General features: G+C 60.2%; 1 protein-coding gene across 1 annotated transcript; it reads left to right on the plus strand.

Annotated features, from left to right (window-relative positions):
* Positions 1-362: 362 nt before the first annotated feature.
* On the plus strand, positions 363-9,441 carry GATA5 (GATA binding protein 5; the record flags this gene model as incomplete). The annotated part of the gene is made up of 6 exons (XM_081148877.1): positions 363-894; positions 2,136-2,311; positions 7,320-7,445; positions 7,906-7,993; positions 8,310-8,437; positions 8,735-9,441. The coding sequence occupies 6 exons, from the start codon at positions 363-365 to the stop codon at positions 8,888-8,890; spliced, it is 1,206 nt and encodes a 401-aa protein (XP_081005003.1). The 3' UTR covers positions 8,891-9,441.
* Between the last annotated feature and the right edge of the window lie 4,479 nt (positions 9,442-13,920).

Below are 13,920 nucleotides of genomic sequence, written 5' to 3' on the forward strand. Positions count from 1 at the left end.
CTCGGGTCCTCGCGGCGGGCAGTGAGTGCCCCAGCCGGGCCCCTGGCGCGCGACCCTCCCCGGGGGCCCCAGCGCCCGGCCCCGCTCCCGCGGACCGGAGACGTGCCGGCTCACTTTTTCTCAGCCCACGCGGAGCCCACCCTGCGAACCTCGGAGGCCCAGGCAGCGAGGAGCGAGCTCGGGGTCCCAGCGGCGAGGCGCCCGACGCCGACCTGACCGCCGGACGGCCGCCCCCGACGCGCGGGCCGGGGGGCGCGGCCCGGGGCAGCACCTGCGGGCACGAGCGCGCGGCGGCTGGGCGCACGCGGCCGCGCCCTCAGCATCTGCCCCTCTTCGGCTCAGGCCGAGGCCCGTCGGGGAAGATGTACCAGAGCCTGGCGCTGGCCCCGGGCCCGGGCCAGGCCGCCTGCGCCGACGGGGGCGCTTTCCTGCGCGCGCCGGGAGCCGGCCCGCCGGTGTTCGTGCCTCCCGCGCGCGCCCCCTCCGCACTGCCCTACCTGCCGCCGCGGGAGCCGGGCCCGCAGCCCGCCGCGCACCCCGGGTGGGCGCACGCGGCCTCGGCGGACGCCTCGGCCTTCGGCTCGGGCAGCGCGCACCCACCCGCCGCTCCGCCGGCCGGGGCCGCCGCCTTCTGCCCGCACAGCCCCCCGGGGCCCGGCGGCGCCGGCGGCGCGCGGGGCGGGGACGGCGGCGCCTACCGGGGCGCGCTGCTGGCGCGGGAGCAGTACCAGGCCGCGCTCGGGCGGCCCGCGGGCGCCCCGTACCCCGCCGCGTACCCGGCCTACGTGAGCAGCGAGGCGGCCGCGTCCTGGGCCTCCGCGCCCTTCGAGGGCGGCGTTCTGCACAGCCTGCAGGGCCGCCAGGCCGGCCTCCCTGGCCGCAGAGCCACCTTGGGTGAGTGCAGGGCGGGGGCAGCCCCGCTGGGTCCTGGCCAGGAGGGCGCGCAGCCCGCCCCCACGAAGTGCAGAGCTTTCCTGGCCAGGTGGCACCCCAGGGGGCAGGCCAGCACCCGGGACATGCGGCCTCCACCACAGCCTCACCCACCCCGAGATGAGAGCCCTGTGTCCCGAATTCTTACGCGTTAGAAGAAAGTACCTGTTTCTCTCTCCTTCACCCAAACCCAACGTTCTGGATGGTGCCAATTTTGAGCCTACACGTTAACCGTCTTTATGAAAAGTTTTGGAAGTGATTTTATAAAGTTCAAAACTCCGGCTTATTTAAGTGGGCTGCCGCTTTGAGGGCTCAAGAATGTTTACATGGTCTAATCTGAGACCCGATTCCGGTGCCTCCCAGGCTTTGAGTTGGGATCATCGGATTCCAGGCCCATAAAGCCGAGAACGCTCCACCCTGTTCCTGCAGAGTCAGGGCCACTGACACTTTCTCACCCCCTGGCCCAAACAAAACCCAGGCCTCTGCCTGCTGCCCCCCAGGACCCCCTAGGGCCGTCCCTCCAGCGGTTGAGGCTGCACAGCCTCAGCCTAGACCAGCCTTTTGGCCCCACTGGCTCCTCTTCAGGAGCGGGTTGCTTTTCCTCCTTGCCCACCCTGGCAGGGACGATGGATCCCCAGCCTGCTCCTACCTGGCCTGACTGCCCTCTCAACCTCTCCACCTCTTGTTGCCAGTGCCTGGCCCCCCTGGAGGGCCCCAGGGCCCTGTATGCACCGCCCAGTGCCCAGTGCCCCATGGAGGCCGAGCTGCGCTGCCTCCCATGGTTGCGACCACAGCAAAGCTGACCGGTCCCTGGTCCTTGTAGGATCCGGAGGTCTGGCCCCTTGGGATTCTCTCTGCTCGCAGACCACAAGGCCCTTCCACCTCCTCCCTCTCCAGTGTAGACGCTGCTGCCTCCCCAGGGGCCGAGATGACGGACCCTCGGGAGGGCGTGGGGGGCAGTCCCTGTTTTCCTGCCGGAGGTTTAATTTATGAAACCTCCCCCACCTTATAAAAACCAACCCTAAGGAGTGTTTTAAATTAAAGTTTTCACAAACTTTAGTGAATGTAAATTTAAAATTAGATAAAATATATTTTGCAATAAGGTAATTTTAAGGCCCCCAAAAAAACAAACAAAAAGGAAAACGTGCTGCAGACGCCCAGGCTCGAGGGACAGAGCCTGTCCCAGGAGCTGCCTGTGCCCGCAGTGCCTGGCTTCTCGGAGGAGTTCCCTGGCGAGGGGCGAGAGTGCGTCAACTGTGGGGCCCTGTCCACGCCACTGTGGCGCCGAGATGGCACCGGCCACTACCTGTGCAACGCCTGCGGCCTCTACCACAAGATGAACGGAGTCAACCGGCCGCTCGTGCGGCCCCAGAAGCGCCTGGTGAGTGTGAGTGAGGCTGCGGGCCCGGGACCCAGCCCGGCAGCGCCCAAGTCCTGCATGGCAGGGAAGTACAGAAGGCCGTCTCCCTGAGCTTGAGATCTGCTGGGCTCCCCGTCTGGTCAGGGACTGCCTGCTGCGGGCTCAGGCCTGTGGCTTTGAAGGCGACTGGGTGACAAGTTTCTTGCCTGGCTAGTTGGTGGGTGCGCAGGGGATCTGGCAGGGGCTGGGGCTGGGGCTGGAGCTGGGGCTGGAGCTGGGGCTGGAGGGGAAGGTGGTTGCTGGGTGGGTGCTGTGTTAGAGGACACAGGAGGAGCGTTGGGTCCGCTGCCCCGCTGCCCCGCTGGGGAGCACTTTCTACCCGACCCTGCAGGGATGGGACCAGACCAGGCCTGCGGCTGTTGGCTGTTTGTTCCCCGGGCAAAACTTGTTTCCACTTTTGGTTCCTTCTGTTGGGCGTCTGGGTGGGAGTTGGAGACTGGGAACCTGACTTTTGCCCCAGGTGGGGCAGAGAACCCAGAAGCTGTTTGAAGGTATAGTTACTTTGCTCTGTGCATTGGATGTTCACGTAATTTTTAAGTAAGTAGAAGGGCCTGTTTGGTTTTAGAGCTGGCTAAGGTAGCAAGGCCACAGCGGCTCCTGCCAAGGTCTGGGCGGGGGGTACAGTGCTGGGGGTGCCCAGCCTTCTGGTCTAAGGCTGGTATGAGTCCTGTCAGCATCAGTCATCTGGCTGGTTCTGGTCGGTTGTGGTGGCAGGCCCTGATGGGGGTGGAGGGGAGCCGGTCCCTGGCTGACACTGTAGGGTGGCCCAGCCAGCCTGCACCATTGTCATTCTGGGCTGGCGGGGAGGGGAGGCTTAGCTGCAGGCCTTTATTGGAAACTGAAGCCCCCACTATGGGAGCATTGGGCCACCCTCTGAGCCCCAGACTGGGCAGGTGGGAAGCAGGGCTCACCAGGTCAGGCAGGTCCAAGGCAGCTGCTGTTTTCTCCCTCTGTTCTGGCCTGGAGTTGGGGATCTGTGGGTCCCCCAACTTTCCTCCACCCACACTGTGCCTCTCAAAGAGAGGGCGCCCCTTAGAGTCCACATCACCCCACACTGTTGTCTCTGCCCCTGCGTTCATGACCCCCACCCCCTGGTGTGCCGTACCAGCCAGTATCTGGTATATTCGCTCACTGATGGGGAAACTAAGGCTAAGAGGAGAAGGGTCCTGGGGGCCGCAACCCAGACCCCCTGACCCCAAGGAGCAGGCCAACCCCTCCTCCGGCTCTGTTCATTCTCCCTGTGCCAAACTGGGTGCCGAACTGGGTGCCAAAGACACACTGGTCATCGGGACAAGAAGGTGTCCCCACCCTTTGTGGGCTTACCTCCCAGCAGAAAATCCCTGACTTGGGTATGCAGACAAGGCTGCTCTTGAAGCATTGAGACGTTCATCCTCATGACAGCCAGAGGGTAAGCTCGGAACTCAGAGACACTGAGCAGCGTCCCTGGGCACACAGCCTGCTCTCGGCAAGCCCTGGACACAGACCAGGACCGCCCACCTCAGGGTCCCATGTGTCCCACCTCGTGCTGAGCCCCCTGCCCTGTCCTTGGTCTCCTGGCCCAAGCCCCTGGAAGATGAATTCGGGAACTGTCCTCATGCTGTGATAAAGGTTAAGTCAAACAGCTTGGCAAGGCAGTTTGGCTTTGGCCGGCTCTGTGGGCAGGCTGAGTATGGGCACTTGGCCTCTGTTTGCTGGGCTGGGGGACACAGAGTATTTAAGATGCTTAATAAGATAGAGGACCTTGCATGACTCATCTCCCCAAGGCTACAGGCTACAGAGGGTGAACAGTCTGGTCACCTGTGTCCAGGCCCACGCAGACCTGAGCATGGAACACACCCAGTAAGTGTTTACTGAGTAGGGCAGGGGACTTCCCTGTCTCTCCCCAAGCAGAATCTTAGGGGTTCACTCTGACTTGCTTTGGGGTTCCCACCTGGCATTCAGGGAGGGCGGCCCCAATGCTTGCCCTGCAGCCAGCCCTGGCAGGACCAGGCTGGCGTGGAAGCCCCAAGACTCATAGAGGGTCCTGAGACCAGAGCTTGGGCCACATGGCTCTGGCCATGGTGGGGCTGGGCTGGTGGTCTCAGACTTGTTCCTACTCCAGTGCCTCACTGTTCCTGTGTGTGGCCAGACCTGGAAGGGCCTCCTCAGGAAGAACTTGTCCTAACCTTCTTTTAAATTATTATAAACACCCTAGAATGTTGTCACCGAGAATACAGGAATGTGACAATAACAAGCAGGTCCCCCTCCCTGCAGGCTCATATCTGTGTTGCCCTTTGCTTCCCATGTGCCTCCTTAGTCATTTGACCTGAGGTCTTCGTCAGTGCAGACACACAGGGCGGATGGTTGTGGTGGTTCCCCATCCCTGTGGGCCACCCCATCCCCGTGGGCCTCCCCATCTGCCTGCTTCTAGAGCCAGGTGCTCTGCAGCCCCAACCCCCCCCCCCAACATTGGAGCCGGCAGCCAAGGTCAGGGACTGTAGGCTCATTGGCCATAGGTGGCCAGCTCTGGGAAGTGGCCAGTGGGCGCCCAGCATCCTTCGCTGAGGAAATCAAACCCTGACTGGGGCTCTGACTGCTCACCAGACGGGTGTTCCTTCCAGCACAGCCCTGCCTCATAGACTCTCGTCCCCAGAAGTTTGCCCTGAACAACAGACACTCGCTTTATCATGTTAAATGTGCCCACGTATTTCTCTCCTTCCAAGATGTCTGTGGACCTGTTTGAAATCGAAGCCATTTTTCGTGGCTGTGGCACTTGTGACCTACAGGCTTCCCTCCTTCCCAGTGTCCCCCCCTCGGAGCCCTTCCCTGTCCCTGCTCTGTCACCGCCATGGGTGCCTCTCCTCTGTGCTGCCCCCTCCCTGGTTTACTTGGATGTCCCAGAGCTCAAATGGCTCTGCTGCAGCCATAGCCTTTGAAGTTTCACTTCATTTTCAAACCAAAACAGAAAATCAGCTGCATTGAAGAGGCCTGGCGGAGAGGTACCTGAAAGTGGCCACCTAGCGGCTGGGCCCGCTGTGAGGCAGGCACATGGAGGCCTGGGACGTGTCCCCGCAGCATGTCCTGCCCAAGGAGGCAGCCCCTCAAAGCCTCTGAGCCTCAGTTTCCCCTTTGTGAAACGAGTCTGGTGAGGGGAGAGGGCAAGATCAATGAGCAACCACTTTGGATTGTTTTCCCCCATTTTCTTAATTTTAATTTAATCTCCAGTTTCTTAACTTGGATTTGTGCTCACTATATAAGATTCAGATGCGGCTTCCAGGTGTCCCCTTGTACCCTTGGGATAGAGGGGCCTGGGTCTGCATGCTTTGGGGGGCTGTTTTCCACGTGTACGGATTCTGCACTCGGGGCACCCTCTGTGGGCACAGCTCCCAGCACTGAAGGGCAGATAGAAGGGAGGGGCAGGGCAGGGCGAGACCCTCGTGTCCAGTAAACCAACTGCTGTCTAGGCACGGTCAGGCTGTGGCCACAGACTTCCTGTGGAGAGTCACTTTCAGGGCCTGAGTCTTCTTGGGAACGGCTGGTGCCTGGTGCGGAGGCTTCAGACAGGTCCCAACTCCCCGTCCCAGGCCACTCACAGGGGGCAGGCCTGTGCCCTTGACTTCTGACCACAGCTTCGGAGAAGTGGGTGGTCAGCAGGCTGGCTACCCTCAGTCATTGCAAAAGGAAGGAACCTCGAGACTGCTGACAGATGGGGAAACTGAGGCTGGCCCCTGTCTGCTGACCCCTAACCCAGGTCTGGTTCCCTTCGTGGCTTGGTTTGGCAGCCTCTTAATTGCCCTTGGCCTGGGTCCTGGGCTGGACAACACCAAGGAGGGGACATACCTCCTTGGGACAATTTTGAGTGTGGGGGCCTCATGGGCTTCTGTAACTGATGTGGCCTAGGCTCACCCTGGCTGACTTGGGGAGGACAGGTTCGGCACCCTGCGTCACTGTGGTCCAGGCGAGGGGCCCGGGGACCTGGACCAGGCAGAGGCAGTGCAAACGAAGGAAAGGACAGGACCAGTTCAGAGGTTTCCGAAGGCAGGGGTTGAGATGAGGAGAGAGCAGCACCCCAAGGACAAAGTCTGGGGGCAGGTAGCTGGGGAGGGGTGGTGCCACCAGCAGGCGATGTTTCTGAGATGCAGGGAAGGGCTTTGGGTCTGAGATACCTTGGGGAACCCTGGGCCTGGCACAGAGCATCTGCAGCTCCCAGGATGTGGGTGACAATACTTCCAAACACCAAAATGTGAGTCAGGCAGAATCCATGCTGAGAGAGGAGAGACTGGGCTCTGGGAGCCAGGAGATCCTGAGCTGATGGGAGGGCCCTTCAGATCTCTCTGTCCCCATTAGGTCCCCGTTCCTGAGATTCAAACAGCCTGCTCTCTCAGGATCCTGGAGTTAGTGTTGTCTGGGCCTCGTCAGGCACCCAAGTACAGGGAGAGTTGGGGTCTCCCGTCGGATGTGGACCTGCAGGATTAGGGGTCAGCTCTGCCAAGAGGTGTGAAAGGGGGGCAGGCCTCTGGAAGGTTCCAGTGGGCTCCATCTTGCTCTGACCTGAGGTGCAGTGGGACCAGTGCCTTCGGCCCACTGTCCAGTAGAGAGCTATTGAGTTGCGCCTGTGCTGAGTCCCGGGTCCTGGGAGGCAGGTCCCCAACTGTCCAGCTTGGGGCCTGACCTCCAGAGGTGCCACCCCCATCATAGAAATACAGGGTCTTCATGAGATTCTAGCCCCACAACAGGCCTGTGGTGGGTCTGGTATCACCCCCATTTCACCGATGGGGAAACTGAAGCCCAAAGCTGAAGTGACCTGTGCCTGGCTCACGGGGCATGGAGTCAGGACAGCCTCACAACACCTTCACAACCCACGTGGGCCCGGACCTGGCTGCCAGTCAGTCTGAGTCCATTTCCATCCCCCTCCTCCGGCTGTGCCCAGTCCGGCAGCCCAGAGCCCTGGGGCCCCAGCACCAGGTCACACTGGCCTCCCCACCCACAGTCCTCCACCCGCCGCGCCGGCCTCTGCTGCACCAACTGCCGCACGACCACCACCACGCTGTGGCGGCGCAATGCAGACGGCGAGCCCGTGTGCAACGCCTGTGGGCTCTACACAAAGCTGCATGGGGTGAGTGGGGTCACTTGACCAACCTTCCTGCCACTGAGGGACCAGGGGGTGAGGGAGGAACAAGGCAGGGGTGGGCTGGGGCTGACGTGTTACACGGGTGGGCCCACACAGTTACTTTCAGGCCCGTTGTGCAGGTGGGCTCACTGAGGCTCATCATGTCACTGTGGCTTGCTCACAGCCTTTCACCCGGGGGACAGAAGCTGGACACTAGCAGTGCCTCTGCACCCCCGTGGCCCCCCTGGCCCCGATAGCTCCGGAGGCTGGGGTGGGACAGCTCCTCCATCTGGCCTGGAAGAAAGTCCCAACACAGGGGCAGCAGCTCACCCAGCAGGGCTGAGGACATGTCGGCCCCAGGAGTGACTGGCTGTGCGGGACTTAGATCAGGGCAGAGGGCCATACAGGGGGCCCCAGAGGTGAGCAGGGAGAGGGACCCACCACCCACCCTGCATGTCTCTGCCAGGTGCCCCGGCCCCTGGCAATGAAGAAGGAAAGCATCCAGACTCGGAAACGGAAGCCTAAGAATGTCACCAAGACCAAGGGCTCCTCAGGTGCAGGGCCAGGGCCCACCAGGATGCCGGGAGGGAGCCTGGACCCCCAGCCACTAGAATCACCCCCAGCCCCTCCAGTGGGGCTCATGGTCTTCCTGTGGAGTCCCACTGAGCGTCTCACATTCCACCATTAGAGATTTACATGTTTGGTGGAAGCATTGTCCCCCTGAAGTATAAATCCCCACACCCATTCTGGGATGGCTCTGGTTGGGGGAAAGGCTAGGTGGCCTGAGCTCACCCAGCCGGGAGGCAGGAGGGACTGAAGAAGATACACCCCGTGTGACAGCTTCTATAAACGTCCCACCTTTCCTCCCAGGGTGCACAGGGAATACCACAGCCTCCCAGCCATCCTCTGTCCCCAAACCTGAGAGCTCAGCTGCCACTCTGAAACCCAAGCCCAGCCTGGTATCCCCTACTTGCGCTGGGCCCAGTGTCACCTCCCAGGTAAGGCAAGCAGCTCCCAGGCACCTCCTCAGGCACCTGACTCCCTGGCTAGGTCGGAGCCCCTGCAGGCCTTTCCGGGAGCTCAGGGCCGGCCACACAGTTGGTCATCGGTGCCGAGAGCCGACCTGAGGCAGATGTGGGCTGAGAGCTCTGCATGTGTTATCACGTTGACATTCACAAGGGGCCCCCTCCCCATTCCAGGAGTGAATCCCTTAGGATGAAGTCTCCCAACCCCATGACCTTATGTGAGGTGGCCTGCGTTCCCCCATTTTCACGCATCCCCTGTCCTCCCTGCAGGCCTCCAGCCAGGCGGATGACTCCCTGGCCTCCAGCCACTTGGAGTTCAAATTTGAGCCTGAGGACTTCGCCCTCCCCTCCATGGCCCTGGGCTCCCAGGCTGGCCTCGGAGGGGCCTTGCGCCAGGAGGCCTGGTGTGCCCTGGCCTTGGCCTAGTCACCCACCCAACCCAACGCATTGCTCCAGCACGGGGGACAGCCTGCCGGGCCCACCCACCAGGAGAGACAGGAGCCAGCAGGATCCTGAAGCTCTGGGTGTCCCTCGACACACAGCTGGGAGACCTGGACAGATGGCGGTCAGGCCCCAGCGCAGGAGGAAGGCTATGGGGATGGGCTCGAGCCCCCCCAACACACAGAGCTGCATAAGGCTCTGTACCACACTGACCAGGGAGCCACCGCCGGCCTGAGTGCTGTCATGTTTATAGGTTGCAGTAATGGAAAAACTCAACCTTTTGTTGTAAAACCAGGATCACAAGTGGAATGGACAAGGCCAGGCCAAAACGGGAGACAAAGAGCCTCCAGGCTGCAGGCTATGTCCTTCATTTTTCCTAGTTGAGTGATGGCGCCACAGCACAGGGGACTTTGCTCATCTGAGCGCAGCACCGCCAGGGACAGGTGTGGAGGTCACGCACAGTGCCGGACGTCACCCCAAGGGGAAGCCCCTCACCTCGCTGTCATCATGGACAGTAAAGGACCTTGTTCTGGCTGAGTCTGTGTGTGTGAGTGTCTCTGATGGGCAGAGTGAAGTACCTGTGCACCGTTCTGACTCACGGGCTGCACATGTCCAGGCTTGTCGGTTGTCCCAGCAGGATTACCAATCATACTCCCTTTCTCCTGCAGAAGCCCCTCACGGGGTGGGTGGTAAAGTGGTTGGTCCTGCTGGCTAGACACAGCTCTGCCCAAGGGAGCTGGTGGGTAGCTACTAAGAGCTTGATGTCGGGAGGCAACAGGGAATGGAGGGGAGTGGGGCACACCGGCCAGAGGGCCACTGTCACCTGTATTTGGGTGCTGCTTTCACCAACAAGACCTCCTGATTTTTCCAAGGAAGCCAGAAACTGGACTTTTTTTTTTTTTAATGTAAAGTGTTCCAATTGAAAGCTGCTTTCCCCCAACTCCCAATTTGATTCAAAAATCTTTTCAACTTTTTAAAAAATATATATCTTTATTGATTTCAGAGAGAGGAAAGGAGAGGGAGAGGGAGAGGGAGAGAGAGAAACATCAATGATGAGAGTCACTGATCGAGCCCGCAACCCGGGCATGTGCCCTGACCAGGAATCGAACCCCGATCGCCTGGATCCTAGGTCGATGCTCAACTGCTGAGCCACGCCCGGCCGGGCTCAAAAATCTTTTAAATATGGTGAGCTGACTAGGAGCTCGAGCAGCCTCGGGGCCACCCTGTCTGTCCTCCCTGGAGTCAGTGTCCAGAATGTCAACTCACCTGCAGCGGTCCCTAGAGGTTCAACCAGCCCAGCTTTCACATGATGTCTTACAAAAAAACAGACACATGAGGCTATAAGAAGATATGTAAAATAAAGACCTTGATTTTGCCTTTCTGTCCCCATCACCTGTGGGATTTCCTGGACTAGTTCCAACAAATCCAACATTCAGACCATCCCTTTCAGCAATTCGTCCCAGGGGCCAGTCTGCTGGACCTCACTGGCCACTCTGAGTCCCGCCGGGGCCCTCAAGGGCTTCTGTAGGATGGATGACACTCGTAAGCAGAACGCCTCCGAGGTTGCCCACCGCCTCGCTCCAGCTTCATGAAGTGGGGATCCCCAGCCTCCCAGAGCTGCCACAGGACCCTCCCCCAAGGAGCCAGTTAAATGCAGCACTTCAGTGAATGGGGCAAGATCAATGATGCCTGGGACCTGGGAATCTGCATGCTCACCAGCTTCCAGGGGATCCTGCAGTGGCCGCATAGGGAAGGACCCACACAGCCAGTGCCAGGCTGCAGAGGAAATTCCTCAGGGGCAGGTCTGTCCAGTGGCTTACAACCAGCACTTTCCACAGGCAGACGGGACAGGAGAGATGGGAGCAGGGCTGCGGGGCTATGGGAGTGCCTGCGGGGTGGTGCACCTGCCTGGTGACCAGATGCAAGGCGGCTGGTGGAGAGAGCTCATGGCCATCTCGTATCCATGCCCACAGGCTTCCTGGGAGACTGTTCACAATGAGGAAACTGAGGCACAAGGAGGTTAGGGGTCACATTTCCTCATCCAACCTCCCCTCACCCACCTCAGGAGGAAGCTCTGCCCTATCCACCCCCATCGTTTGCCCTTCCCTCTCCAAGCGGGTGGACCACCTGATGAGAGAAACTGAGTCACCAGGTGATATGAGGCACCAGGCCACAACAAGGCCCACATGAGGGCCCAGACACGGATGGGACAGCATAGCACCCTTACAGCACAGTGCTGCCATCAGGGAGCCCAGTGGCTTCTGTTGGAATCTCAGTTTCTCCATCTGTAACCCACACACACTGCAGTGGGCCCCGGCCCTGGGAGTCCCCCGTATTGGAGGCAGCACTTGGCACTGACCAACCCAAGGAGGCTTCCTGCAGGTGACCACAGCAGGGTGGGCCAATGGGGCAGGGTCCCCACAGATGGAGTGGGTGAATTTGACAAAGAGGAAAGGAAGAAGTGGTTTCTCTGGTCTCTTTTTGTAATTTTTAAGGGCGTGCCCAGGATGAGGGAGACTGAGCCCCCACCTCTGGGCATGGGCGTTACTGCTAAATTTAAGCCCCCACACACACCACCACCACCGACTGCCTCTCAGGGCCGGAAGCTGTCAGGACCTTAATATAGCCACAGGGCACCCCCTTCCTGCAGCTCTTCCTCCGGCTATGGCCCCAAGGCTCTGCCAACTGGTCATAAACCACCAATCCCTGGGAGGATAGCAAGCGTGTAGCTGGGGCTGCTTATCATAGCAACAAGGTGGAAAGAAAGGCCACCTCATGGGCCTGCCTGACTTCACCTCTTTGTCTCCCAGCTTCTCTCAAGCCAAAGCAGCCGCCTCTCAGGGAGCCGGAGGAGGGGTGCTCCACCCTGCAAATCTCCCAGCCCATCCCAGAGTGTCCACCGAGCCCCTGCCCGACACCTGGGGAGGGAAGAAGACCCTGCTGGTGTAGCCGAAAAATGAAGCACACAGGGCATAGAAAAGGGGGAGACACCCAGGGGCCCTCAATTGGGGTTTCTTAAATCAGAATCATTTATAAGGCACCCTTCCCTTGCCCTTCCAGCCCTTAATTCATTGCTTCACTCCAGCCACAGAGCAGCTGCCGAAAGTGTCTCAGGTACAATGCTGCAGGCTCGCTCCTTGAAACAGAAGCAGCCCCCCACCACACGCACACACACATGCACACACACACGCGCACTTACACATGCACATGTGCATACACACACACATGCATGCACACACAGGTCCTTGACAATGGGGTCAGGGTCCGTGACGCCAGAGGCTCCCGCTCACCCTGCCTCCTGCCCACCTTGCTGCAGTTGTTCTCAGCATGTTTAACCTTACACATGGTGCTCATTTGTCCCCTGGGCCCTCAGGTGAGCACCACTCTGCACCCTGCTGTCCCAGCTTTGCCGGACCCCAGAGCCTCTGTGGGGCTGGGGCTAAGGGCTGGTTTCCCCTTTGCTTTGGCCAAAGACCACTTGTTGCAGAACGGGCTCATATCCTCCCAGGCTCCCATCGGAGCCACGCACAGTGCTTATCAAGGAGAGCGGTCCTCTGGGAAGCCACGCAGCACCAGCTTTTATGTGACCAGATCAGAAGAAGAACAGTTGCCCCTGTCACCATCATTCTGTCACCAAACACAGGAGACCACAGTCTCAGGGAAGGGATAAGGTCCCCACACTCCTCACTGCTCTTCCCTTTGCCACAAGCCCAGGGACAGCTTGTGGTGACTCAGGGGCTACCTGGTGGACGGGGGCTCAGAAAGAGGCTGACGAGGCTCCCCCAGGTCCCTGCCCCCATGTAGACCCTTTTTGGCAGATGAGAGGCCAGAGGGATGGGGCTCCCTGAGGTTGGGAGGCTGGGGTGCCCTGTCTGTCACCCACATGAGTCCCAGCAGGAGCTGAACCGGCCTGGAGGAAGAGGGGGCTGGCTGAGCCTGGCAGGCCCATCGGAGCCAGGGTGGGAGTGGCTGGCCGTCGACGGCCATGCGGAGGCCCTCATGGGCAGCCCCCCTGCAATGCCCTGCTAGGCCCGCCAAGATGTTGACATGGACGGCTCCAGCCGACTTATTTATTATCTGATAAAGGGCTCTCGGCACCGCTGGTGGACAGCGTCTGGCTGCACTGGGGCCTGAGGGAGGGAGGGGGGTGGGCGGGAGACAGGAGGCCAAAGCAGGCCTCCGCACTGGACTCCAGGGCAACACAGAGGAACCTGAACCCTTCTCCCCCAGCCAACACCCTTTCTTCTCCACTGCCCATGGAGCCAGCGGGCCCAGGAGACACCCAGCTCCTGCAGGATATGTCCTCGAGGCCTCCCTGCCTGGGTGTCATCCCTGAAACCTGTTCCTCTCCCTGATCCCTGGAAAACCCCCGGCTGGGGCCCTCCTCTCTGTCCACCCCTTCCACAGAATTGCTGCCACAGCCCATCTCCCACCCCTCCACTTGCCGGAGCTCAGACTTTCCATGATGCAAATCTGGGTCTGTTTCTCCTTTGCTTCCAAATGCTCCAGCCCAGGTGCCGCCCCAGCTACTGCTCAGCTGGCCCCAGCATGGCTGCCCCGTGGCTCAGGCCTCCCCTTTCACAGCGCCTGCAGCCACTCTTCGGTACACGGGACACCTGCCAATCTCCAAACACATCATGGCTCTGGACCTTCGTATGTGCTGTTCCCTCTGACTACAACACCCTTCCTCGTCTGTGCCTAACGGATGACGTGGTACTCGGAGGCCAAGACCCCCTGATGCCACCTCTTCCAGTCTTTCTCAGGCAGCGCTGAGGTGGTAATCCAGTCGCCTACAGACAGAGCCATCCCCTCCTTTCTGGGCTGCCCTTGCACAGTGGAAACAACCTAGATGCCCAACAAGACCAGGGGAATGTGTCTGTGAGCCTTTAAAGACCAGCATTGCAAGAGTATTGAACAATTTCAGCTTATTCTAAAATGTTTTTCCCTAAACCTTCTCTGAATTGGCTTTTATAACCATGAAGGCGGCCTCCACGGGGTCTCCACGGCCAGCCCTG

This window comes from Miniopterus schreibersii (genome assembly GCF_964146895.1).
Source record: "Miniopterus schreibersii genome assembly, chromosome: 10".
Taxonomy (NCBI): Eukaryota; Metazoa; Chordata; class Mammalia; order Chiroptera; family Miniopteridae; genus Miniopterus; species Miniopterus schreibersii.